The sequence below is a fragment of the Echiichthys vipera genome (assembly GCF_963691815.1).
Source record: "Echiichthys vipera genome assembly, chromosome: 8".
NCBI classification, from domain to species: domain Eukaryota; kingdom Metazoa; phylum Chordata; class Actinopteri; order Perciformes; family Trachinidae; genus Echiichthys; species Echiichthys vipera.
In genome coordinates, this window is record NC_139833.1 from 2,198,236 (window position 1) to 2,224,055 (window position 25,820).

General features: G+C 46.1%; 1 protein-coding gene across 17 annotated transcripts in view; it reads left to right on the top strand.

Annotated features, from left to right (window-relative positions):
* mef2d (myocyte enhancer factor 2d) overlaps positions 1-25,820 on the top strand; it is a 119,627-nt gene that overhangs the window by 25,650 nt on the left and 68,157 nt on the right. For 16 of the 17 annotated variants that reach the window (XM_083918691.1, XM_083918703.1, XM_083918704.1 and 13 more), the window contains exon 2: positions 23,481-23,868. In XM_083918691.1, coding sequence (XP_083774817.1) covers positions 23,815-23,868 — 54 coding nt within the window. In that variant the 5' untranslated portion in view covers positions 23,481-23,814. Of the gene's footprint in view, positions 1-11,350; positions 11,537-23,480; positions 23,869-25,820 lie in introns of those variants that run through there. The other variant, XM_083918700.1, reaches the window with a different exon arrangement.

The following is a 25,820-nucleotide window of genomic DNA, read 5'->3' on the forward strand; positions in this document are numbered from 1 at the left end:
TTTTTTCTATGTCCCAACAGGCGCACAGGAAATGACCTCAGAACCGCCGTAGGCCTCGTGCTCGTACACGTGCGCACGCTCGTGCTCGTACATGTGCAAACGTGCTTTACTAAAGCCCACCTCTCCCAAACGGGCCGTGGACGGCAAGCGTGCCGCTCCTAGGCGCGGTACGGTTGCACTCACACTGGTCAAAGGAACCAGACTTTAGCTGTAAAACCTGTTTGGGCACGGTACGGACGGACAGTGTGAGTGCGCCCTTAAACGACATAGTGGTTCCCAGCCTTTCATATGAAGCGATGTTTGCTTGTGACCCCTCGTGCTCAAGACAGGATTTTTACTTCTCAGATATTTTCATTTTAACGGTTTTAAGAACAAAACAGAGGTGAAAATATATATTTCACATGAAAAATGCAGAGAAAAACATAAATATCCTTTTCTTTTTCTTGTCTTATCACCATCAACTCGTGACCCCTCAGATGTGTCCCCATTGGGAACCACTCCAGTCAAAAGATTAAACACCTTTTTTATAAATCGGAGCTCACAGTGTTTAAAACTGCAGGTAACCATAGCAACAGAGCAACTGTGCTTTGTTAGTTGACTCATTTGTGAAATGAACCAAACAGACAATTAAACTGCAGACAAAGAAACTTTTAAAAAGGAACAAAAGCTTGAAAACGGTCCCTCTTTTTTTGCCTCTATGTTAAAACTACTGATTCTTATTTCCTTTAGCTAAAGTCCTGCAGGACGGTCGATGATCCTGCACAGATCATGTACCTGCAGAATACCTGCTTCACAACTGAAACGTATTCCTAAAGGCCCGTCCACGAAGTGAGGACCACACTGAAGAACGATATAATTCAGGTTCTCTGGCTAACGTGTTAGCAGACCGACTCAGAACAACGTTATCGTCCTCTTGACATTGTTAAATATTACTTGTGGAGTTCCTCAGGGTTCTACTCTCGGCCCTTTATATTTTCTGATTGTTTTTTTATTCTGTAGGGCATCAGAGCTCCACAACAAGCTGAAGACTTTCATTTTATAACTACCAGGTTAGCAAACAGACTCAGAACAACGTTATCCTCCTCTTGACATTGTTAATTGTTACTCGTGGGGTTCCACAGGGTTCTGCTCTCGGCCCTTTTTATATTTTGTGTTTTGGTTAAAGTTGCATGCATTGATTGACTTTCATCTTATAACTACCAGGTTAGCAAACAGACTCAGAACAACGTTATCGTCCTCTTGACATTGTTAAATATTACTTATGGAGTTCCTCAGGGTTCTACTCTCGGCCCTTTATATTTTCTGATTGTTTTTTTATTCTGGAGGGCATCAGAGCTCCACAACAAGCCGAATACTTTCATTTTATAACTAACAGGTTAGCAAACAGAGTCAGAACAACGTTATCGTCCTCTTGACATTGTTAATTATTACTTGTGGAGTTCCTCAGGGTTCTACTCTTGGTCCTTTTATATTTCATGTTTTGGTTAAAGCTGCATGCATTGATTGACTTTCATCTTATAACTAACATCTTAGCAAACAGACTCAGAACAATGTTATCCTCCTCTTGATATTGTTAATTATTACTTCTGGAGTTCCTCAGGGTTCTACTATCCGTCCTCTATATTTTCTGATTGTTTTGTTTTTTTAAACGGACTCAGAGCAACATTATCATCCGGTTGATATTGTTAATTGTTACTTGTGGTGTTCCTCAGGGTTTTATTCTTGGTCCTCTATATTTTCTGGTTGTTTTTTTTAGTTTATTCTCTAGGGCATCAGGGCTCCACAACAAGCTGAATACTTTCATTTTATAACTAACAGGTTAGCAAACGGACTCAGAACAACGTTATCGTCCTCTTGACATTGTTAATTATTACTTCTGGGGTTCCTCAGGGTTTTACTCTCGGTCCTTTTTATATTTTGTGTTTTGGTTAAAGCTGCATGCATTGATTGACTTTCATCTTATAACTACCAGGTTAGCAAACAGACTCAGAACAACGTTATCGCCCTCTTGACATTGTTGATTATTACTTCTGGAGTTCCTCAGGGTTCTACTCTCGGTCCTCTATATTTTCTGATTGTTTTATTTATTTTTATTTTTTAGGGCATCAGAGCTCCACAACAAGCTGAATACTTTCATTTTATAACTAACATGTTAGCAAACACACTCAGAGTAACATTATTTTTGGATGGGCATGTTCTCAAATTTGTTACATGTTTTAAAAGTTGTTGCCACTGAAAGCATATTCGCAAATCGGTTGTCAGCCCCGTACATGAACCCATTAGCTTACGTAAAAGAGGTAGATTCAACATTTATGATTTGAGCTTTTTATAAGAATATCAATAATAAGACTAAGAAAACACTTGAGAGGTAGCGGAGTAGAGATGGTGTTTCATTACTTTATTATTATTATTATATAGATTATTAGTAATATTATTATTAACTGTTTCAAAGGTGATTCCAGAGATATCGTTCGCTGTATAGTTGTGGTTTGGACTCCGCCATCTGCTTGAGTTAGAACAATTTAAACTAGTGCCCTCTCGTAGTTACTTTTGTAGCTATCTAGCTGTGTTTGGGAGGATGATGTCCTCACTTTTAACCCCGCTTGCTAAACTCGACTATTTCCCACACCGACGGTAACACCAGACTTCTATTAGTTTATCGCAAACAACAAATCTTGAGAGGTGTGCAGTGATTTCGATCCAAGCTCATTTAAATCAGGAACTATCCAACTACCTCACCAGACGCACGTTTCAGTCGGCCATAAGGATGGAGGTTGGATACCCAGGCACACAGGGTTGTGTATTAATCTCCTCTACGTTGTTACACCTCAGACACTTCCTAGTCTTGTGGTATAAGATCCAGCGAGCATGCACAGGCTGCCTGTGTAAAGGGAAACAACATTCGCTTAAGGCCACAGAAGGTTTTTACTAGTTGCACATTTTTAAACAGAGAATTTTTCCTCCACTTTCCTAAAAAAGTCTTTGAAATGAACATTGATGAATGGTTAATTCCTGACGTCTGCTCCTGTTTTTCTGGGCGTAAGCTAAACGTCTCTCTGAGCGCTCCAGTCAGTCATGCTGGCGTGGGAGTCGCAGGTGTTGAGTGATTTATGGCTTTAATTTACTTGATAGATTAAAATATAATACAGCAACACGCACAGAACATTAATTAGGATAACGCAGCGAGGTTTCTGTTTCTCCCTTAACTCGCTTGGCGGGGAGACAGAAAAAGATTACTACTACACACACACGTTATAATAGTGCGCTGAACTCAGGGAGACGTGTGGGGAGATTTGTTTTTCCTTATTATGGATTAGAGAAATCAATGGGGATTTATTGATTTCACCTTAAAACAACCTTTTACCTTAAAGCAGAGGGAATAGTAGAGCGGCGTTGATTAAGACATTGAGACTTGAGACAAGAATTCAGCTAAAAGAGGCTGTAAAAGCGCACCTCGACATCAGTAACGTTGCTTCGTCGCCGTGTCCAAGTGGACGCAGTCGGCCTGGAAAAAGCAGAAGGTTTGGAGCTGCGGGGACAGGCTGCGGGGGGGAGGCGGGGGGAGGGGTGTGGAGCCTTTGTGGTGGCAGCTGAGCGAGGCAGACAGTTGAAGGGAACAGGTTTCTGCGTCTGTTAGGGCTCGTCTTGCTGCTCTTGACCTCTAACCTTTAGCTGTGACAGCTCCTGGGGTTGGGAGGTACCAAGTTTCCCCCGGGCCGGGCTGGATGAGACGCAGAGATGCACGACACCGGACACCGTCATGTCACAGCAGATCGCCCTCGTTCGTCTTTCCCAAATGGATTTCATGAAAATGATTATTTTGATGGTTGATTAATAGTTTTTCGTGCAAAAATGGCCAAAAAAAATGCTGCTTTCAGCCTCAAATAAGGAGATTTGCTGCTTTTCACAGTGTTATATCATATTAAACTGAATATTTTTTATTTTTGGACAAAACAACACGTGTAAAGACTTCATCTTGGACTTTGAGAAACCGGGATAAACTTGTTCCACCGCTATTTTCATACATTTTATAGACGCAACCATCTACAGATGAATCAATGAGCCCTACCTGTGAAATACACTGACCATACCCGCCTAATTTAAGCCTTTCCAACGACTGACTTGAACATTATCAAAGTCATTATTGTGTCGTCCTATCGGCCTCAATCTTAAACTGTGGCCGCAGCAAACAGGAGCAGCACTCCTTCACTGATGCAGAGGCTGGGGAGTTTCCTTATTTGCCCAAATTAGATTTTGGTTTTGATTGTGGACACTTCTTTAATAGAGAGAGGACGTGACGATGAATAGAAAGTAAAAGCATGACACAAGCACATTCCCGTCCAGCTCGCTCCTTCCGAGCATTAGATCTCTTGGCTGCGTGGCGCTTCTCGGTAGAAACACCAGCCGGGTCCAGAACGCAATTTACTCTCACGTGACTTTACAGGATCTCAGGGTAATGAGGTTAAAGCTGTGGCAGTTTTCTGGAAAAGCAACACACAAAAAAACAAATCTCCCCCCTTCATACAGTCACCTGTACAATAGCGCTTCATTTGTATCATCTACATCAAAAATGTGATCCCGATGCTGCTGTCAATCAACAGTGATGTCGGGATTTGGACCTTACGAAATGGGATTTTTGAAGCAGATACAGATTTTTTTAAAGTTCAATTTTAGAGGGGAAAACACAGATTACCGATATTAGAGCATGAATATGAAAAAAACATCTTTTCTATGTGGATTTTGCACAGATTTGACTAAACCAATAACTTTATTAAAAATATTTAACGTTATGCATCACACATACAATGCCTTACATTGTCAGAACTGAGGAAATAAAGAAGAAATGTAATGAAATAAATAGGTAAATAAACAAAACCTATATCGCTCTGACTCTAGACAGGATTAACCAACTTTTGCCATAACCGTGGTTACATAACTCTAAGAACTGTAGAAACTACGATGTCTCTGGTGTCCTGATTCCCTCTCTCTCTCTCTCTCTCTCTCTCTCTCTCTCTCTCTCTCTCTCTATATATATATATATATATATATATATATATATATATATATATATATATATATATATATATATATTTATGGCGTCTAAAAGTGCTGCCCCACAACTCTTTTAAGGTTGAATATGGAGAATGAGCAGTGTCCATCTAGTGTCTCAAGATTGTAGTTCCAGCAACAAAAAATAATTAAAAGCAGTCAGGTTGCCAGGTTAGTTAGACCCGGCTCAGTAGCTCCAAGAGACCGGAGTCTGTTTGAGCCTGTTTGGACTCGTCCCCTCCAGAAAATCGCACCATAAAAACAAGGATTAGAGGAGTCTGACTGACAGTTAGCGTTAGCCGTTAGCGTTAGCCGTTCCAGCTAAGTGCAGATGAAAGTGATGTTAGCATCAAGGAGAAGCGTAGCCATGTGGGCGTGCGTTTGAATGGCGTTCCTCTCCTTTCTCTCAGTCCATGGAGTGAATGCTCGGCCTATAGTGACTCTGGTTGTTGCCTGTCTCCGCTCACTCAGCTGCTGGGACAAAGAACGCCCCCTTCACTGAGGCTCCCAAGCAGCTGCAGGATTGGCTAACTCCATTTCACCCAGTGCCAGCCTACAGTAGCTGCACCCAACAACAGGCAACCCTGGCAACCAGCAACGACCAACACTATTGGCTGCTACCATTGAAACACTACGGGACAGAAAGTCATTGTCAAACCCGTCAATTTAAAAAAAAAAATTCAGACTAAATATACTTTTTTATGGAAAAGCAATACTTTCATTCTGTTCCCCTCAAAACGCCCCGTGGGTGTATTTATTCATTCATTCATCTTCAACCTCTTGTCCCTGTTCGGGTCGCGGGGGTGCTGGAGCCGATCCCAGCTGACATCGGGCATGAGGCGGGGTCCACCCTGGACAGGACGCCAGTCTATCACAGGACACATAGAGACGAACAGAGACAGACAACCATTCACACCTACGGGTGATTTAGAGTCATCAATGAACCGAACACCTGCACGTCTTTGGACTGTGGGAGGAAACCGGAGAACCCGGAGAAAACCCATGCAGACACGGGGAGAACATGAAGGGCCCCAGCTGGGGTTCGAACCAGGAACCCTCTTGCTGTGAGGCGACAGCGCTGACCACACAATTTAGCTCTTAATAAACATTTTACATATTCGAGCTTTGAGTCCCCACAGAGAACTGGATGATAATGTTGTTTTTGATGGTGCAGACTTTAATGGGAGTGAATGGGTGAAAATGGGCTGTGAATTGGTTTGACCCACTGACGAGGCTTTGGGGACAGCTGTTCTCACAGAGGACTGAAGACCCGCTGAATGGTTTGAAACCACTGGACGTCTAACACGCTCTGTATCGGCACTCCTGCATCTGTGTGTGCCGTCAAAGTGTTGATTAATGCAAAGCGTGGTCAGGTTCCAACAACACTTGTGGCTCTGGACGCCCGCACTCATACTGTAGATGGATAACGTGTGTGTGTGTACTTCCTCTGTAATGTGCATCTTTTATGACGTTCTTTGTCAAGAGTGCGGCAGAAACGTGGAGCATTCCTCAATAATGTAGGTCACACATAAGAGAAGAGCGCGGAGCAGAGCCACACCGGAGAAAAGCTTTGTCATTTCTTTTAATTCACACAATCGTCCTCAGAGGGGAGGTCGATTTGCATAATCGGGCTATTCACTGTCAAATCCTTGAAAGCGTATCATGTGTATTCACAAACCTATTAGTCATGTGGTACAAAGACAAAGTATCAAATGAGCTCGTCTTCCACAAAACCTCTCGAGTCAGTCTTTGTGACGGCACATCACTCAGGTGGAGCAGCTTTCGCACAACGAGGACACATCCGAGGGCCTTTTTTTCCAGAGTGTTCGCAGCTACGCGGATGGATGTTTATCATCGTGAGAGCCGCGGCTTATACGCTTCTGTCTTTCCTTTCAACATAAATACACTTGCCTCTGGGCAAAAGTAGCTGCTTCCTCTCACCGCTCTGTTAAAGGAGAGAGAATAGATGTCTTTTCTCTCCGCGTTTGTGCCTCCCCCACCTCTCCTCGGCGCCCGGATCCCCACCACATGTAGCCAGCACCACACAGTCTTGGCCAACGCTCGCGTTTGTCTCAGGAAGAGCGGAGGTAGGCTCATAGATCCCCGTTTTAGGCTGCGGGCCAACACCCTGTGTTCAACATGGAGGGCCCCCAGGCAGCCGTGCACATGGACGACAAATGTGGATGGCAAGCGGAGGAGAAACCTTGAACGAGGGGCTGCGGATCCTGAGCACTCGTGTTTGTTGTGGAAGTAATTGTGTCCTCAATGCTCTGACATCAGGATTGTTGTGTTTAGTGGTGGTGTATATTTTTTCCCATCCATGGGCAGATTTCCTGCTCCTGATAGACGAAGGGAGTTCATTTCTCCTGCCCTCCCCTCTCACATTTATCCATATAAGCTTCTGCCTCGAGTCCAAATGGGCTCTTGGAATTTTTGCCCCTTGTTTAACCCGTTGGGCTCTGGGCACAGACGCGCCTGCAGCCATACATGCATTTCGTGTGTTGTGTGGAAACTCAATGACACGACTGTTTAGCAGACTCCTGGCCTCCCGTTTCCCACACCCTCCGGGCCCCCTCGGAGATTTCAAGGTCAGAGGAAAAGGGCACGGGCTGAGATTCATTCCTTGGGAAGCGGAGAACCGCTGTCGCAAACGGTCACAGACGGCGAATCTCTCCTTTTACAGTCCCCTCTCCGCGCCCATCTGACTGTATCTCACCCAGTTCGGATCTGTGAGGATTTGATTTCCACAGCTTCGGACTCGGCGTCAGGTCGCAGCCGTCAGCGGCGGCCTTCATCGGAGCTGACGGGGAGGAGAGATGTGCCGTGCAGCCGGCGAAGTCTGACAGCGGAGGAGTCATTTTGGAATCGAGTGTAGAGAGTTTGGGCTGAGGAGCACGAGACATTACCGGTTTGTTGAACTCCCTCCGACAGCTGAGCATGCGAGTGTATGTCAGTGTGTGTGTGTGTGTGTGTGTGTGTGTGTGTGTGTGTGGATTTCTGGTAGGGGGGGGGGGGGGGGGGGGGCTTGAAGGGTCTAGTGGAACAAAAGGTATGTAGGCAGCTGCCGTCCCACTGCCAACAGCTCATGATCCAAATGGTGGATGTACACACACACATGTGCACGAGGGACAGATTGGTGTGCAACGAGGATCTGACACACTTAGCTAGGCAGCTAGTGACTCCCTCACTCTCTCACACACACACACACACACACACACACACACACACACACACACACACACACACACACACAGAAAGATTGGGCTCCTCTTGTGTTGGCACATTCAGTTTTAGGCAGAATTTTCACACCAGGCAGCAAATAATGATCATTTTCTTCATTAGTTGATTAGTTGATTAATTGATTAGTTGATTAATTGATTAGTTGATTAGTTTATAAGTATTTTGGTCCATAAAACGTCAGAAAATGGTTGAAAAGTGTCGAGCGTTGTTCCTCAAAGATGACGAGAGCTGCAACGAGTAATCGAATAAACGATTCGCTCTCAACTATTTAAAAAATCGGCAACTATTTTGGTAATTTTGTCGTTTTTTTAAAAGTAAAACTTCTTTAAAAATTCACTTTTATGCTAAAACAAGTGTTTTTGAGGCCACAGTCATGTTTTGTGTATTAATTGCTTTTTTTTATATAAAGACATTAAAGCTGCAAAGATTGGTTGATTAGTTGTCAACTATTTAATGAATCCTCTATTACTAATTTGATAATTGATTAATCGTTTAAAGTCCCTTTTTTAAATGTGAATATTTTGGGTTTTCTTTCCTCCTCTGTGACGGGAAACTGAAGATCTCTGAGGACGTCGGGGAACAACTGATCCACATTTTTCACCATTTTCTGACATTAAATCGACCAAACAACTGGTCCATTAATTGAAAATGATAATAATCTTTACCTACAGCCCTAAAAGTGACGCCCTCAAACGTCTTGTCTTGTCCACAACTCAAAGATATTCCAGTTTCCCGTCACAGAGGAGGAAAGAAACCAGGAAATATTCACATTTAAGAAGCTGCAGTCGGATCATTTGTTACTTTTTGTATTAAAAACATGACTTTTCAAAGTAGTTTTTTGATTAGTTTAATCGATTCATCTTTGCAGCTCTGCAGGAAGCCATTGGTTTCCATTCGTCTCCTTTCACACTACGTTGTTGTAAACCTACTTAAGTTGCGTAATGTCTGTTGATTTTAAACGTTCTTTCGTTTAAATGCCCGTCACAAGTTTCGTCTCTTTACATTTCACTTTACAATATAAAGGCAAGAAGAGCGGCAAATCCCCAAACCGCAGAATGATTATGACGAGTCATCTGTCATCCAAATAGATTTTCCCATTGATGAATGAACTGATCATCTCAGCTCCACACCCGGCTGAACCTCACGTTTGTATCCATTTGTGTCCACGTTACTCTGCTGTTTGACGCCAGTGCAGCGTGAATGCAGATTGATGAGGAAAGTCTGCTTTTTATTGTCTCTTAGCAACTAAAACCAACGGCAGTTTCTCAGACGACACTTCAAGATGTGACGTCGGGCTCTGGGAACTAACTAACACGAGATCCCCGAAGAAATTTAAGTTAAAACCAACCAAGTCTAGTTATTTTTGACTTCTTTGGGGATAACGATGACCTAGGGCGACACCATGTGTGGTGGTTAGCACTGTCGCCTCACAACAAGAGGTTTCCTGGTTTGAATCCCGGCTGGGGCCCTTCTGTGTGGAGTTTGCATGTTGTCCCCGTGTCTGCGTGGGTTTTCTCCGGGTTCTCCGGTTTCCTCCCACAGTCCAAAGACGTGCAGGTGTTGGGTTCATTGATGACTCTAAATCACCCGTAGGTGTGAATGGTTGTCTGTCTCTGTTCGTCTCTATGTGTCCTGTGATAGACTGGCGTCCTGTCCAGGGTGGACCCCGCCTCACGCCCGATGTCAGCTGGGATCGGCTCCAGTCCCCTCGCGACCCCGACAGGGACAAGAGGCTGAAGATGAATTAATGAATAACGATGACCTGGACAAATGTTTCACAGTAACTAACGACAGACATTTTATAAACTACCACAACTCGATCGATTGAAAACAATATTGACAGATGAGTCAATGATGTTGAATATCATAAACAGCGACACAGTTGCGATCTGGTCACTTCAGTTCTGTGTTTGCATCAGCGGTTAGGGTTTTTATTACATTTTAAAATATCTGTTTGCACTTCACATGGAGGTGTTATTCATTTCTTGGCGCTAATGTCATTCATTCATTCATTCATCTTCAACCGCTTATCCCGGGGTCGGGGTCGTGGGGGGCTGGAGCCGATCCCAGCTGACATCGGGCGTGAGGCGGGGTCCACCCTGGACAGGACGCCAGTCTATCACAGGACACATAGAGACGAACAGAGACAGACAACCATTCACACCTACGGGTGATTTAGAGTCATCAATGAACCCAACACCTGCATTGTAGACTTTATAAACAAATAAAAAAAGTGTAAAGTGGCGCTAATGTACACTTTTTTATTTGTTAATAAATAATATTAAGTACATTTGATGAGATGAGACATTTGTATTTGTTTAATTTGTTGCCTTTTTTAAAATAAGGCTAAATGTTTATGTGAAGCCTGATGCCTTCACTCACACGGACAGGTTCACGCTTCATTCAGTCAACAGTAGGATCAGATCGGGCATCGGACGTTACGCTCAGCCCAGGGATCGGGAAAACTGCATCCGTGCATCTCTAATTTCCATCTGTAGTCCATTAGAGAAGGTTAAAGTTACAATAAGAATGACAAAAGATAAACAATAATAAAATTTGCTATTAAAAAAACATGACAGTTCATTGGTACGTGTTAAAACTGAGACGCAATACGACGTACAGTTGGAGGTGGCTGCACGCATGGTTAGCGTTAAGCCACACCTTCACGTGCCGCTCAAAGGTGGCGTGAGCGGGACGTTCCTGTATAGTTTCGGGGTCGTGTGTGCCGTAATGCACTTTGCTGTATCGGTCTGGCTCCGCTTTAAAGAGCCCAACAACAAGCGTTTCAATTGCCAACACGGACACTGATGAATTGGTGGCAGTTGCTGAAGGCATATTAGGGCAAAGGGTGACCTGGGAGGGGTTTGTGGGTAAAGGGGGGGTGATGAGTGTAGTGTGTGTGTGTGTGTGTGTGTGTGTGTGTGGGGGGGGGGTCGACAAGAAGCAGCAACAGTGGACGAGGGGGGGGCTGGGGGTGTCCAGTAAGAAGGGTAATTTGGGGCGTCCAGTCTGAAGGCGTCCCTCCAGCAGTTGTCACTTCTGCAGTAGACGGCGGCACATGTGCTGCTCTGACTCGGACCCTGTTTCTCTCCAGGACTCTGATCCGTGTGTCTGTCGTCTCTCACTTGGACTATCTTTTTTTTTTTAAATTAACCGGCCTCAACCCAGAAATCCAGACGTTTTTATTAACTCCGTTTGTGTGTCCGAGCACTTCCAATCCGCCTTTTGGCATCTGTAATCTTTGACGGTAAGAGACATGGCAGCTCTTACGCATATGTGTGTGTCTGTGTGTGTGCGTGTGTGTGTGTCCTCCTCTGTAACCCATAATTACTTAAAGAGAAAACGTCAATCTTGATGGCTTAAGTGTTACCAGTACTTCTCCGGCTAAAACTAACATATTTTTTCAGCTTTCACATGCTTTGATTTAAGTCGAACATTTTAAGAGACGCTCTCCGACGTTGTTTTGAGCGTCCTGGGCTCTCTAATCAGCCCGGGAAGCCGTCGGGTGGTGGGGTGCACTGCTGGCGCCTCTGAGGACTTTACAAGGCAGATAGCAGGGGAGTGCGAGGTGACTTGCTGTGTGGACTGTTCTCCGTCATCAGCCGCCGCGCTGACACCTTTTCCCCCGGCCCCAAAATCTGCTGGAGAGCCATGTTGGGGGCGTGGGCGGTGGAGGGTGGACGGGCGGGGGGGTCTGTTGGCAAGATTTATGGTCGATGACTTGTGTTGTCGTGCAGCTCATAACGTCACACCTGTTCTTTTTCTTTCGGGAACTGAAGGCTTACACGGCCGCTGCTGGGGTCGAGTCAGATCCTCCTCGCGCCCTTGACACCTGCTCGAATCACGCCGTGCACTCTTAAAGCGCGCGCTCGTGTCATGCTTTGAAGATGTGTAGCTGGAGTTTGTTTTTTTACCTTGTTTGGTCGACTCACGTCTTAGTTTTTCAAAGACAAGTCAGTCAAACAGAAGGTAAACAGCAAGAAGTTGTTTATCCGTGCTCAGTAGCCTCGGGGAACTCTTTGGGAGCTCAGGAGATCGCTGCCTTATCTTTACTTCTCTTATAAGAACAGGCTGCATGCATCCGCTGTATATTACAAGCCTCCAAAGTGTAGAAGAATACACTGAAAAACTGCAGATGTGTGATATATGTAAGAGCCTTTAATTTGGACGTGATGACACATCCTCCGAGGTTATTGCTTTGCCTCGTTTTCCGCCACATTTCATATTTAATGACACATCTCAATCCTCACTGTCAGTACTCTGGCAACGCATCATGTCAATAAAGCCAATTGAATTTAGAAATCTCACTGAACGGGTTTGTGGTTAGCGGCTTTGAGTACGCAGGTCTGGTGGTGCCTAAAACAACAGGCGTCCTCCTCCCGCTCACCTGTGTGCATGAGGATAAACCTGATGGTGCTCGTGATAAACGGTTATGTTTAAGTGTCAGTCGGCCGCCTTGATCTCGCCCGACTGGCTCCCGTGCGAGGCCTCATCGATGAGAACGTGTTCGACTGGTGACGGCAAAAGCTTCCGACTCCGGCGCGCACGCCCCTCCTGTCCTCCAGTGTCACATTGATGTCATCAGTGTTTTGTCTAGAGGGCATTTTTCCCCTGTCACAGACCTTTTGTTGTCACAGAAGATTTAAGACGATGGGAAAAGCTGCGAGGGAGGAAACCTGTAAACAGTCTTAGAGAACTAACATACCACAACACGGTACTGTGCGTCCTTAACAGATAGTAAAGGGCTATAAATAATCTGATATGTGGAGCAAATAAGGGCCTAAGTAATCAGTATTTCCTCATGATTATTACACGGCTCTCATCTGTTACAGCATCCTGCGGTCTGTGATCTCCTACGGCCGAGCGCTGCAGTGAATAACAAATGATCACAGACTTAAATAAATACATTAATCTCTAAATCAGTATTTGCTTATTTAGCAGGTAGCCATGTAAGAGGTCGGGTTCAAATTTTGACGAGGTAGAGGTCGTTAACACGATGTGAACCCCAAAAATGTGACGCAGTTTGGTCTTGAATAGCTCAGACCGCGGGAGCCTCCAGTGCGCCTGCTCTACGGACCGTGCGTCGCGGAAGTAGCGCCGATCATCCTGGTGCTTTAAGGCGCAGAAGTCGAACTGTTTTAGCTTCACGATCCATCAATGGAACGGGAACAGGACTCCGACTCCGGCTCCGACGCTGTACCCAGCTCTCGTAACACATCCTCCATCTTGAATCACGCCCTCTACGTTATCCCTGACATGCTAAATTCCTGAAATCACGTCTCTGTCACTTTTATGAATCAGAAGAAAGTGTCAGAAAACACTCTGACTGACTCGGTCACGCAGAGGAAGAGCTGACACTTATCAGTTAATCGACTAGTTTAAGACTGCAGCTAAGTTTATTGTTTTAATTCATTTAATGGTGGATTTTGTTTATTAAAAAAGAGCCCGGGGAGCATCTTCAAATGTCGAGTTTTATCCAACGAAAAACCTAAAACCAAAATATAATCAATTTCCAATCGTATCAAACTAAGAAAAGCAGAAAATCGTCATATTTGAGAAGTTGCACCCAGGCTGGGATCTGATTGACTGATTGAAATTCTTTATTGTCATAAAGAATAAAGGGTAGGAATACAAAAGTGCATCAGGACAAAAGGAAAACACAACAAAGCCCAAGGGCTTATTTCCATTGAGTCCCTTCGCAGTGTGTGCATTTGTAAGTGTGTGTGTGAGAGTGATGTGTGAGAGTGTGCGTGTGTGTCAAATGCAATGTATATGATAGTGTATCGATGCTTAAAAGTTGTCATCAACAGTTTGAATGTTAACAGAGTCCTTTTCTGTTCTTTAAGTGTCCAGACTGACACGATGCTTAACAGTGACTTAAAGCGTCATCAACAGCTTAAATGTTTACAGAGTCCTGTGTGTCACCTGCACTAGATTTGGTTGGTTGATAGAAACGGTGGATGGACTCTGGGAACACATGAAGAGCACTCTTTACACAACATTTCATCTCTGGACGAGCAGCTGTTGCTGGGATTGAACCTGTGACCTTTTACTTTTTACAGGACAGTCTGTCAAAGGAGATATGTGTCATTCCTGCTGTGTGTTCGACTCCACAGTTATGAGCTCGACAGAAAATATTAACAGTTTTTATTTATCGAGAGAAAATGAAAAACAGGATTTTCTGCTTCTCTGTTTTTATATAATTGTAATTTCACTTGTTTCGTTTTTTGGGCTGTTGTTCGGATAAAACCAGACTTTCCAAAGTTTTTAAATGTCATCTTGGACTCATTCCTTCCCCCTGTCTTTTCAGATTTCTTTTACATATTGTACTGAAACGTGTGGGAACCAAAGTCTGCAAACATCACTGTCAAACAGGGTCTGCAGCTAATGATTATTTCCATTAGTCAATGAATCCTTTGCTCTATGAAATGTCAGAAAACAGCTTCTCAAAGTCAAAAGTGACGTCTTAAAATGTCTAAAATGTCCAAAATCCAAATATATTTAGTTAAATGTGTCATTAAAAACCAAGAAATCCACATCTGAGAGGCTGAAATCAGCATTTTCTACCATTTTTGCATGAAAAAAGTGACTTTAATGATGAATCCATTAGCTAATATCTTTCTATCTATCGACTAATCAGCTCTGAAGTCAGTGACAGTGACATTTATGCTCTGAATTGTTCATAAAAAACGAGTTGCCGGTGCTTCCAGCCGGTTCACTTTCCTGAACACTCGCCAGGTAAACCTGCAACAGTAACTAGTAAACAGAAATCCTCTCTTAACTGTGAGATTCCTCGCTCCCATTGTCTCCCTGCATCGTCCAATCACCTGGCACCTCTCAGGGATGGGTGTGCCCCCTGAGTGTGTTCGGAGCGTTACCTCTGGCTGTGATGCGACCTGACAGGTCAAACCGCATAGTCCGCGCCGGTGATGCCGTCAACGACAGAGGGCATGTCTCAGAGTCAACAACAAACCACATTAAAAGCATTGTGTGGCCTGCCAACGAGTTCTCTCTGCTCCACATGCGTCCTGAGCTGCTGGACAAAAGGCATCTTTGTGTGTGTGTGTGTCATGTGTGTGTGTGCATGGGTGTTTTATGGGTAATGTGAGGGTATTTTTTATGTTTTTTGCTGTGTTCATGCCAGAGGCTATGTGCACAAACAGTGGATCACTGACAGCCAGGGCACCCCGTGTTAAATGTGTGGGTGTGTGTTTTCTCTTTGTGTGTGTGTGTGTGTGTGTGTGTGTGTGTGTGTGTGTGTGTGTGTGTGTGTGTGCTAGGGTAGACTGCAGTATTGACAGCGGCCCGGCAGCGTGGGTGTGATTCACGAGCCGAGAGGCACAGATCTCTCCTCCGCCCCTCCTATCCCCCCGTCCCATCCCCCCTAACCACCACCAACGCCACCTCAGAAGTGCTGCCCTTGCACTGCATCAGCCCTTCCCTCCCCCCCCCCCCCCCCCCCCCACCTCTCCAAAGACTCACCCATGATTGGTTAAGAGGGGTGGGGGTGGGGGGGGGGATCATATTCCACTGCCAGGGTTGGCAGCGTAGACGCACAGGCACGATCACAGTCACAAGCCAGGCTTCAGATATGAGGCCAGCAGCTCCATCCTCCAGCTCCTTCCCCTCCTCCACTGTTTGTCACAATGCACCCCCCCCCCCCCCCACACCCCCACCCTTCGCTCCACCTGCTGATGCTTCTGCCGCAAAATCTACCGTGGGGTTTTTGTTGATGTAGTGAAGATGCACGCAGGGTGGCTGAAGCCTGAGTGTGTCCAATGGTTGCCCGGGAACATGCAGCAACAGGCTGTAAATATCCCACAGCTGGTGCTGGCAGAACACCCTCAAGGTTGGGCCGCAAACCGAGCTGCGCTGGGTCAGATGAGGGAATTCAGCGGCCCAGTTAGATGCCAAACCCCCACCACCTAACCCCCCCCCCCCCAACCTGGAGGTAGTTCTGTCTGTGCCCCAATGAGGAAAGAGCCCATTAGACTTACCCTCTTCCCCCCCCTCCGCTCTGGTTCATGCTAACAGCGTTAAAGGGGTGTAGCAGTGTTTTCATAAATAAAAATAGATGCAAAACACCACAAACAGATGCTGAAACGACTAAAAATAGATGCCAAACAATCAAAAAACAAACTTTACATGACCGCAGGGAGGTGCAAAATAACTGAAAGTGGAGTTTGGGGGTCTAGCTCAGGGGGGGGGGGCCTTGAGAGGGTTTGAAATATTCAGGGTCTTGAATTTAAGAATTTCACGGGTTTAGCATATTGTTCCGCTCGGGGTTCTTCCATCTTTGCACCTCGTCTTGTGTTTGCTGAGCGAGCCGCAATCTCAGACACCTGCGGACTCGATGTTTTTGGGACGTATTCGCGGTCGTACGACACGTCTGACGACATCGTCCGTCATCCCATGTTTCACTCGTCGCGTCAGACCTGATCGAGTGAACGCTGAGTGATGATAAATGAATATCGGTGAAACATCGATCGCCCGGACTTCAAACCGAGGCGTAGATCAGTCATTTTGATAGCTCCGCTGCAGAGGTCACGACTCCAGCGGCTGCACGCGGGCAGCTCGCTCTCTTCTAACCTGAAGTGCTCTGCGGAGCTCCTGCTAACTGACTGATCATGACACACGGCCTCGCGCCTCGGAGTACCATGCATATTTTTAGGAACAACTCTTCTTCTCTGAGCTGCACAGTCTTTTTCTACGCACCTTAACTAATCTTAAAACAGCCTGAGCCATTTGGTGTGATGTGTTTTTGATACAGGGTCAGATTTCAGGCTTTTTTAAAGTCGACAGTTAGACAGAATGTGCGAGCATGTCTTGGCTGTAGCCTCACTTCTTTGGTAGTCTAAGCACGAGCCAAAGGCCTGTACTTGCTGCCAAATGTGCCGACTGCCACCCCGACGTCAGTAAAAACAACGGGCAGTGATTCAAAGGGCAACTTTTTGGAGGATGCATTTTTTTCATTATAATGCTGCTGAGTGGTAAATGTGTGCTTTGTCTCAGGGTTTAGTATCAACTGCTGGAATCTGACATTTCAACATCAGCAACACTTAACAGATGCAAATAAACAGTTGAATCACGAGCGGATGATTTAGAAAGTGTTGCTGGTCCTCGTGTAGTCGCCTTAGGGGTGGCAGCTCGGTCCATAGGTGACTTGGCTGGGAACCGTAGGGTCGCTGGTTCAAGTCCCTGTGTGGAGTGTGGACTGGTGGCTGGAGAGGTGCCAGTTCATCTCCTGGGCACTGCCGAGGTGCTGTTGGGAGCAAGGCACCGAACCCCCAACTGCTCGGGGCGCTGGTCACTGGCAGCCCCCTCGCTCTGACATCTCTCCATTAATTGCATGTATATAGGACCTGTTAGTGTGTGTGTGTGTGTAACATGATTTAAAAAATTAAATTTCCCCGTTGAGGGATAAATAAAGTTCTTCTTCTTCTTTGAGTGACCAAAATCCTCTATCCCCATATTATATCCTTCATATCTCCATAACGATATATGATATATGATATAGCATGACACGGCATGTTTTCTGGTAATTGAATCACTTAATAGTCTGTGAGAGATAACCACGCGGCATGAAGGGCTAGTATACAAAAAAATTATCAAAACACCCAAAAAAATACATAATTCCAGCTACACACTGATTTTTAAAGAGTAATTAGAACGTAGTAACGTCTCTTAATGTGCTTGTTATCAGGTTAGACGTTATAATTGTGTTTGATACGTAATGTTGTGTTTTGTCTTGACCCCTATATTGCAAATGAGGTTGTTCCTCAATATATTGAATAAATATATATGAATAAATAAATGATAGGAATCTAATAAAAGATGATTGATCTTCATATTGAATTAAGTTAAATCTGACCATCCCTGGTTAGTGGTTAATGGTGCTCGTCCATTAAACCCTACAGCACCACATCAGTCCGTGTTGCAGTAATCACAGTCTGTGCGGCGGGGGCCTGCAGTGGTCAGCCTCGGCAGATGTCGGTGCCGAGTGGGAAAAGTGGTGATGGATTTCTCAGCAGTCCCCCCCCCCACAACTACCAGAACCCCCCCCCCCACACACACACACACACACACACACACCGCTGACTGTTATCTCTCTGCTCCAGGCTGCTCTGCTGACACTTAACAAGCCGCGGCAGTAATGGCTGGACATGCAAGAAGATACACATGCAAGCACACATACGGATAACACTCACTCAGGCCGGACCAATATATCCGTGCCTCAGTGTTGCATTAGTGACTTATCAGCGACTCATCATGTGGTAACACCGATAACACTCCAACAAAACCACTGGAAATGATTCTTTTGGCATCTGTGTGCCCCCGACCAGAGGTGAGCGTGAGCGTTGAGGGGGTAATCTGGAGGTGCAAAGTAAAATGGCCGATGCCTATATTTCATATTTTTATTAAAAGAATAGTTCTTCATCTAAAGAAGCCTCTGAGGCAGATTTGAACACCCCCCCCCCCCCCCCCGACAAACCCTCAGTGTACCACGGATCCTCCCCTGAGCTCGTATCGCCCTCCCTCCCCTCCGAAAGACACTCCCCCTCTGGCGTGTGTCTCTACGTTAGTTTATGATGCTAAAAACACACGGCTAACGTATGCTAACGTGTGTTGACATAGCCGTTTATCAGAGCGGGGACGTTCACAGTCAGAAGCCAGTACTAGCACAGACTGGGGCGACTGTGGCTCGTCTTCCATTCGAGAGACTGGTGGTTCGATCCCCACCTTCCCCGGTCCACATGTTGAGTGTCCTTGGGCAAGACACTGAACCCCAAGACCACTAGATGTCCACTGCCATCAGTGTGAATGTCTGTGTGAATGGGTGAATGTGACAAACGCTGGGAAAGCGCCTTGAGTAAGGCTACAGAAGTAAAAGTCCATTTACTATTGGAGGCGGTTTATGCATCATCTACCACAATGGCGCCCATTGGCTCGTAGCCGCGTCAATTTCTAGGCCGCCCTACGGCTGATAGGCTGAATGTTCGTATTGTGTAGATCGGACTACAGGACCATAATCGCCGTATAAACGATGTTAATAATAGTTACCGATATTCCAAATGGTCTAGCAAAGCTTTAAATGAGCAGACGACGTTGTCTCGTAGCATGGAAGACGCAAAAACATGTGATTAGCATCCATGAATATGTTTCGAAATCACAGAAGAAGAAACAAGACGGTCTGTTTAACTGCAGAACCTGAATCATCACGTTTTAATGTCGTCTTCAGTGTCGGACTAATTCAGTGACAGTTCATCCGTACATCCATGGGTGCATTGTAAACAGGAACTGCTAATCGGTTGTTGTGCTTACCTTTTAATGCTGCCAATTTGGTAAAAAAAGGGGCGGGGTGTCACAATTATAACCCCCCCCCCCCCCGCTAGAGACCAACAACAAGCAAACAAATGGCTAAACCTTGAAAATATATTTTTAATTCCAGTCTATTTCTGATTCTGTTCTGCTCTAATTATCACTTGTATGTGACCCACATATTGTACTGTATCAGTACACACACACACACACACACACACACACACACACACACACACACACACACACACACACACACACACACACACACACACACACACACACACGTCATAGGATTACATCACGCCTTTCCTCGTAAAAGCCAACAGAACGCCGCGTAGACTCCAATCACTTCTAACCCAAACACAGCAGTGTCCCGCAGCATGTGAGCGGCTTGTCTTGTAAGTCACGACTCAGTCACCGCCCTGCAGCCTCTGACACACACACGGCTTTTGGCAGACACATAGGTGGCGATGTATCAGTAATATCGAGGGCAGCGTTGGCCTGCAGGACAGAGAGGCAGGTCGTCAGGGAGGAAGGTCACCAGTTCACAAACCTCGACCGGCTGGGAAAATCTGTGTGACGTGCCCTTTAGCAAGTCACTTAACCCCCGATTGCCTGAGGGGGAGCTTCTTATTCTCCAAGACTGTGGTTGGACCGGGAAGCTTCCTGCTGCAGCTGTGCATAACTGTAAAGCAGGTTGTTGCTGAAACATCCTTGTGTCAACTCTCTCTTCATGAATATGTGTCAAAACATAATGTTGCCCTTGCAGCTTGTGGCTTTTCCACCCACATCGTTGGAAAAGGAGATTGAAGCTTTGAAATGCTTAACGGCCGTAGCGACAGATGTCGGGGATAATGATGCGATGCAACACTTTCGAACCGTTCTTTTACGGACTAATCTTTGTCGCAAGATTCCCCCGAGGCTGCGACCTGATGCGCCCTTTCTAAAGCTCAGTGGACGTGTTTGTGCATTCATAACGTTTCTGTTTATTTAAACTTTATACACACACACTTTCTGTGTTTTTGCAGTTATTACGCTGTTATCCTTCTGTAAATAACATCTTTCTCTTTGTGTTTATCCGTTTTTTAGGCTGGTAGTGCTGCGATTCAGTGGTTTTTGTAGATATAAGCAACACACCAACTCTGAAATGACAATTCAGAACACACACTTTGCAGAAATGGACCTCTGTGATGTGCAAACGCTCGGCCAGTGTGCTGAAGGTTTCCTTTTTACTGCCTCGGTACAAATGTGCATGAAAGCATCTCGCGTTAGACATGGAAGAAGCATCACAGAACGTTATGTAGAAAGAGCTGCCCAGTCAATCCACAGGGATGACAACATTTTCATCAAGTGTAATATTCTACTAGTCTGAAGTGAAGTGTTGTGGATGGAGCAGCTGTACTCAGTTCCTCAGAAGCTCTTTACTCCAGCGCGTTCTTTTATGTCCGTATTCCCAGAGTCTCACAGTTGTAAGATGCAAAAGAAGTTCTCGTCATTGGACCCTTGTGAAATAAAGTGCCTGAAACGATTTTAGGCGGTCCCCAGGGCTCTTATCTGGGTCCGCTGTAGATTCCTAATTATCAGCATTAATCTTTTCATTGTCCAGAGGCTCTCGCCCTCTCGCCTGCTCAGTGAGGCAGCAGACACACTCCAGGCCCTCCCGCTTCCCGTGTGAGAGCAGAGATTCGGCCTGACATCAGACATGGGAATCGAGCTCCGGCAGCATGAAGGATAAAAGGTCGAGACTTGACCACCCCGGGCAGATAAAGCAGCCTTTTCATGTGTGATCAGCCCACAGTCTAAAGACAAATCCCCTCAGCGCTCGCCTTTGAACTTCACCGCAAACGGAGCGAGTTCCTCCACGAACGCTGCGAGAGAGAGAGCGAGAACACACACCTCTTTATTATTAAGCTAAATGATGTTACACTACACCTCTGTGCTTCTGTGAAGCCCGACGTCGGCAAAGCAATGTACAACATATTGGGAACACCTACTCTTTTCAAGAAGTACGCTAATGAGGTGATCCGCACCGAATTCAATCTGCTTTACTGATCTCTCTTCTCACATCTGTGCCCGTCAAAAGGGAGGAGAAGAAGATGAAGAGAAGCAGACGAGTAAAACATGGATTTTTAGAAAATAGTTGTGCTGAAGGGGCTGGAACCAGATATTAGAGAGATGTTGCCAATGGTTTGTACATCCAGTCCCTGCAGCTCACTGTAGATGTTCCACGTAGAAACCCGGCTTTCCACACTCAGTGCATAATTCATGAGCAACTAAGCCAATCGCATCGTAGCGTGCAGCGCCCACAGCAGCACAAAGGGGACGTGAGTCTCAGGACAGACTGTCACATTCTTTGTTTTTAGCAGAATGGACGTAAGTACGGGGCGTTCTCCAGGTGGAGGGAATGCAAACAATGCCGGAGAGCTGGTGTGGCGTCTGCACTCACGCCTTTCCCCAGATGCTTCGGCTCAGCAGCTTTTCTCCCCCTGTCGTGTGCTGCTGCTGCTGCTGCGGCGGCTGCTGCTGCTGTGTATACACAGTCTGTATGTATATATATAGCGCCGCTATTTTTAAAGCTGAACCGCAAATAGTAGAAACGGGGCCTAAAACGGTCCTCGCCTCTGTTGCCATTCCTGGGCTGCTGCCTCCGCCTTCTCATTCATTCATGAGTTTGCATGAATTTGCAGAAACTCTGGGCTTTTCCCCCCCGTCTGTGCTTTGCCCTTTTTGGAGTTGGAAACGTATAACGTACCCTCTGTTTCTCATCAGGCATAATAGCACATGGCCGACCACCCTTATTTCATGCTTGGTTAGACGCACGGCTGAATTAGACATGCCTTTTTACACTCCTCATCTTTCTCTGTGTTGCGTGGAAGTAGGTCAGTGTTCAGGTTAGGTAATAAGGCATAATGTTATTACTGGACACTGAACCGCGTCGGCCACCTCCACGTTAAATGCTGAGCGTCATCGGTGGGAATGTGCCCGCTCACAGGGAGCGTCTGTGGCTCAGGAGGTCGAGCGGGTCGTCCGACGATCGGAGGATTCGATCCCCGGCTCCTGCAGGCTGCATGCATATCGCTCCCCAGATGAACGGTTAGATTTAGATTCCTCAGGACGTCGCAGCCATCAGTGGATGAGTGTGCGTGTGAATGTGGCGTGCAGTGCAGAGCAGAGCGCTGTATAAATGCAAGTCCATTTACCATTCATACCTGCTCCACGCACACGTCGGGACTCTCTTCTCAAAGTCTGGGGAAACGCACGACGGGTCCAACTGCTCAATCATGTATTTATTTTATTTTACTTATTTATAAAAATTCATAATTCAAATTGTATGTTTTATGTGGTTTAATGCATCATTTCCATCCGTAAAGCGCCGACTCGCACGCCGCCCGGGCACGATGGAAACCCGTCAAACAGCCCGTTTCCTGTCCAGGGTTTTGGAAACAGGGGATCAGTGGAAGTGCACAGACTCGTAGGCTCCTCTCTGCTCTGCCTTAGATTGGGGGAATCACATTTGGCGTGTCAGGCGGCCCCGTCCAGGGCAGCCGGTTGCCGCGGGCGACCAGCAGATCAGTGATGTGGCGGTGATGCCTCTAATGAAGCTGACACAGCACAGCCTCCCTCCTCGCGGGCCCCTGAGGGCCGACTGCTCTGCATGTAGCACTACAAACGCTCCCCCTGCCTCTTCATGCTTCGGCCCAATGTGCTGCTGATTTGATGTTTGATGGCGCCTCGTATGCGTTGCTGCATCATTTATTCTCTTGTTGAATGAGGGGGTCCAGGCGAACGCAGTGTTTGTAGTAGCTAAAGTGGGTCATGGTGTACAAACAAAGCCTCTCAGTGATGAATGCCTCTGTGTTGTTTTGCAGGAGCTGCCCAGCTGAGGTGAAGGGGAGGGCAGAGGATCCCAGTTCAGCCTGAGCGTGGATGACCTGCCCCCGGAAACAGGACCATGATCTGAAGAGGGCGCCGCACTCCAAACCCTGTTCTTCCTCTCCTCCTTCTCCCTATCTTTTTCTTTTTTTGTTGTTTTATAAATAAATCTACGGGCCGACAGCCTCCCCGCCCGGCTGCTTTCCGAAAAGAGACGACACGCCGCCGAAAGAGACGAGACGTTTAAAGGGAGGAAGGAACACAGCGACAGCCATCCCTGACCTCTGACCTCGCCGCTTCCCTCGCCCCTCCCACCGCCACACCGCAAACATGGGGAGGAAAAAGATTCAGATTCAGCGGATCACCGACGAACGCAACAGACAGGTAAGAACCGACTGAGTGACACGACGACGATGACGCCGTCTGAATGTTTGATAATGTCCTGATTTCACTTCAGTGCAGCGACACGATGAGAAACAGGAAGTGGATTAAAGCTGTGACGCCTCTGACGGGGAGGGATGAGAACACAACAGCATTAACTTCCCCACTCTACTGACATTAAATGAGGCATTATCTTATTAAATATGCATATTTTCATCCATTTCCAGAACAGAAATGTGAACATCGGATAAAACCAGGTTCAAAATTCTTGTTTAATTTTGTCGACGTATTCGAATCAAAGGTTTTTACAGATATCAGCTTTAAAAACATCAATTTTCTGCATGTTTTTATGAATAAATGTTCTATAAATGAGGCTGGATAATTAGGTTTTTGCCTCTACTGCCTTATGTAATACTTCATGAAAACATTTGTAATATTTCGAGAAAAGTCTCAAAAGACTCTGTAAAGCGACTTGAGCACCGAAGAAAGGCGCTATATAAATCTAAGCCATCATAATAATAATAATAATAATAACTTATTAGATAAAAGGACATGTTAAACTGGTTCAAAGCCCCTGTACAGCTGAATATCCCTGACACACACGCTGCTCACGTCTGACAGAGGAACCTCTGCCACTAAATTCCACTGTGGCGACACAAAAACTGTAATTCACTGCAATAACAAACTCCCACGGGGATCCTTCCAGTCTCCACACGTCCCATGTAGCATGAACAAGCTAGTGGCTGTTCTCTCCGCGGTGCCGCCGCACAACAATATAATGGCATCGTGTTTTATGAGGCTCATATGACTCCGCTAAGCAATCATGGGTTTTTTTAGACCCCGCCGCCCTCCTCCCTTCTTCCTCCCTGCAGAGAGAAAGAACAAGAACGTATGATACACACACACACACACACACACACACACCCCCCTCTTAAAAAACAAACGAAAACAGCCTCAGTCCCTCTGGTTACATCAGTGGCATTGTCAGAGAGGATGAAAGGGTAAATGATCCATCTAAAATGAGTCAACTGGTAAATGGGCTCCGCTCCGTCGAGCAGATTGAGTAATGGATTTGACGTGCCCACCTTCAAAAGCAGAGAGAAGAGAAAAACAAGATGTAAAGAGGAAGAGGGAGAGAAACAAGGTGCCTGGCTCAATACGACCTGAGAGGGAAGTGTGTGTGTGTGTGCACGTGTGTGTGTGCGTGTGTGTGTGTGCAATCCTCTTCACTATTCTCTTCATCAGTCTTAGCAGGTTGCATTATCATAAAGGAGAGCAAACGGCGCCTGCGGGGGGTCAGCGGATGGTTGGTTATTCATCAGCACACAATTGGACGTAGAGGAGGGGGAGGAGGGGGGTGGAGGGGGGGGTTGTGGCTGTTTCAGGTCGGGCGGGCTCTGGTTAATGGAGCCGGCGTTTGCATCAGGTGTCGAGCACTTCGTCGATAAGGTGATGGACCCGGTGGTAAAACACGGTCACGGTGTCAGGATCACAGATTACTCACAGACCGCGGTGAGGCGATAAACAGATTGTTTCTTAATCACTGTGACTTTCTGACGCCCGCGTCGAACCAAAGCTGCACTTGCGTTTTGTCCTCCGCTCACCCGATACTCGCACCCAGAGCAGTTTGAACCCCTTTCAGGTCTTCTATCAGCGGCAGTCAGAGCCGGGCGGCCGTGTTTGTCTCTGAAGTGGAACGCGGCATTAAGCCGGTGCAGAAACGAGCGCTTTATCAACACCTTTGCTTCTGCGTCGCCTCAGCTAATGAACAGTGCAGCTTGTGAAAGGAAATCAAATGGATTTTTTGGAGAACATGCAGCCCGTCACCCTCCTACGTGTTGATTCAGAGATGCTGCCATAAGCTCCGCAAAATAAACAGCGTTCAGAGTGTGGGCCCCGGCTGGAAACATGACAGCATCTCAAATACCACATTTCTCACAGAGACAAAGGAGCAC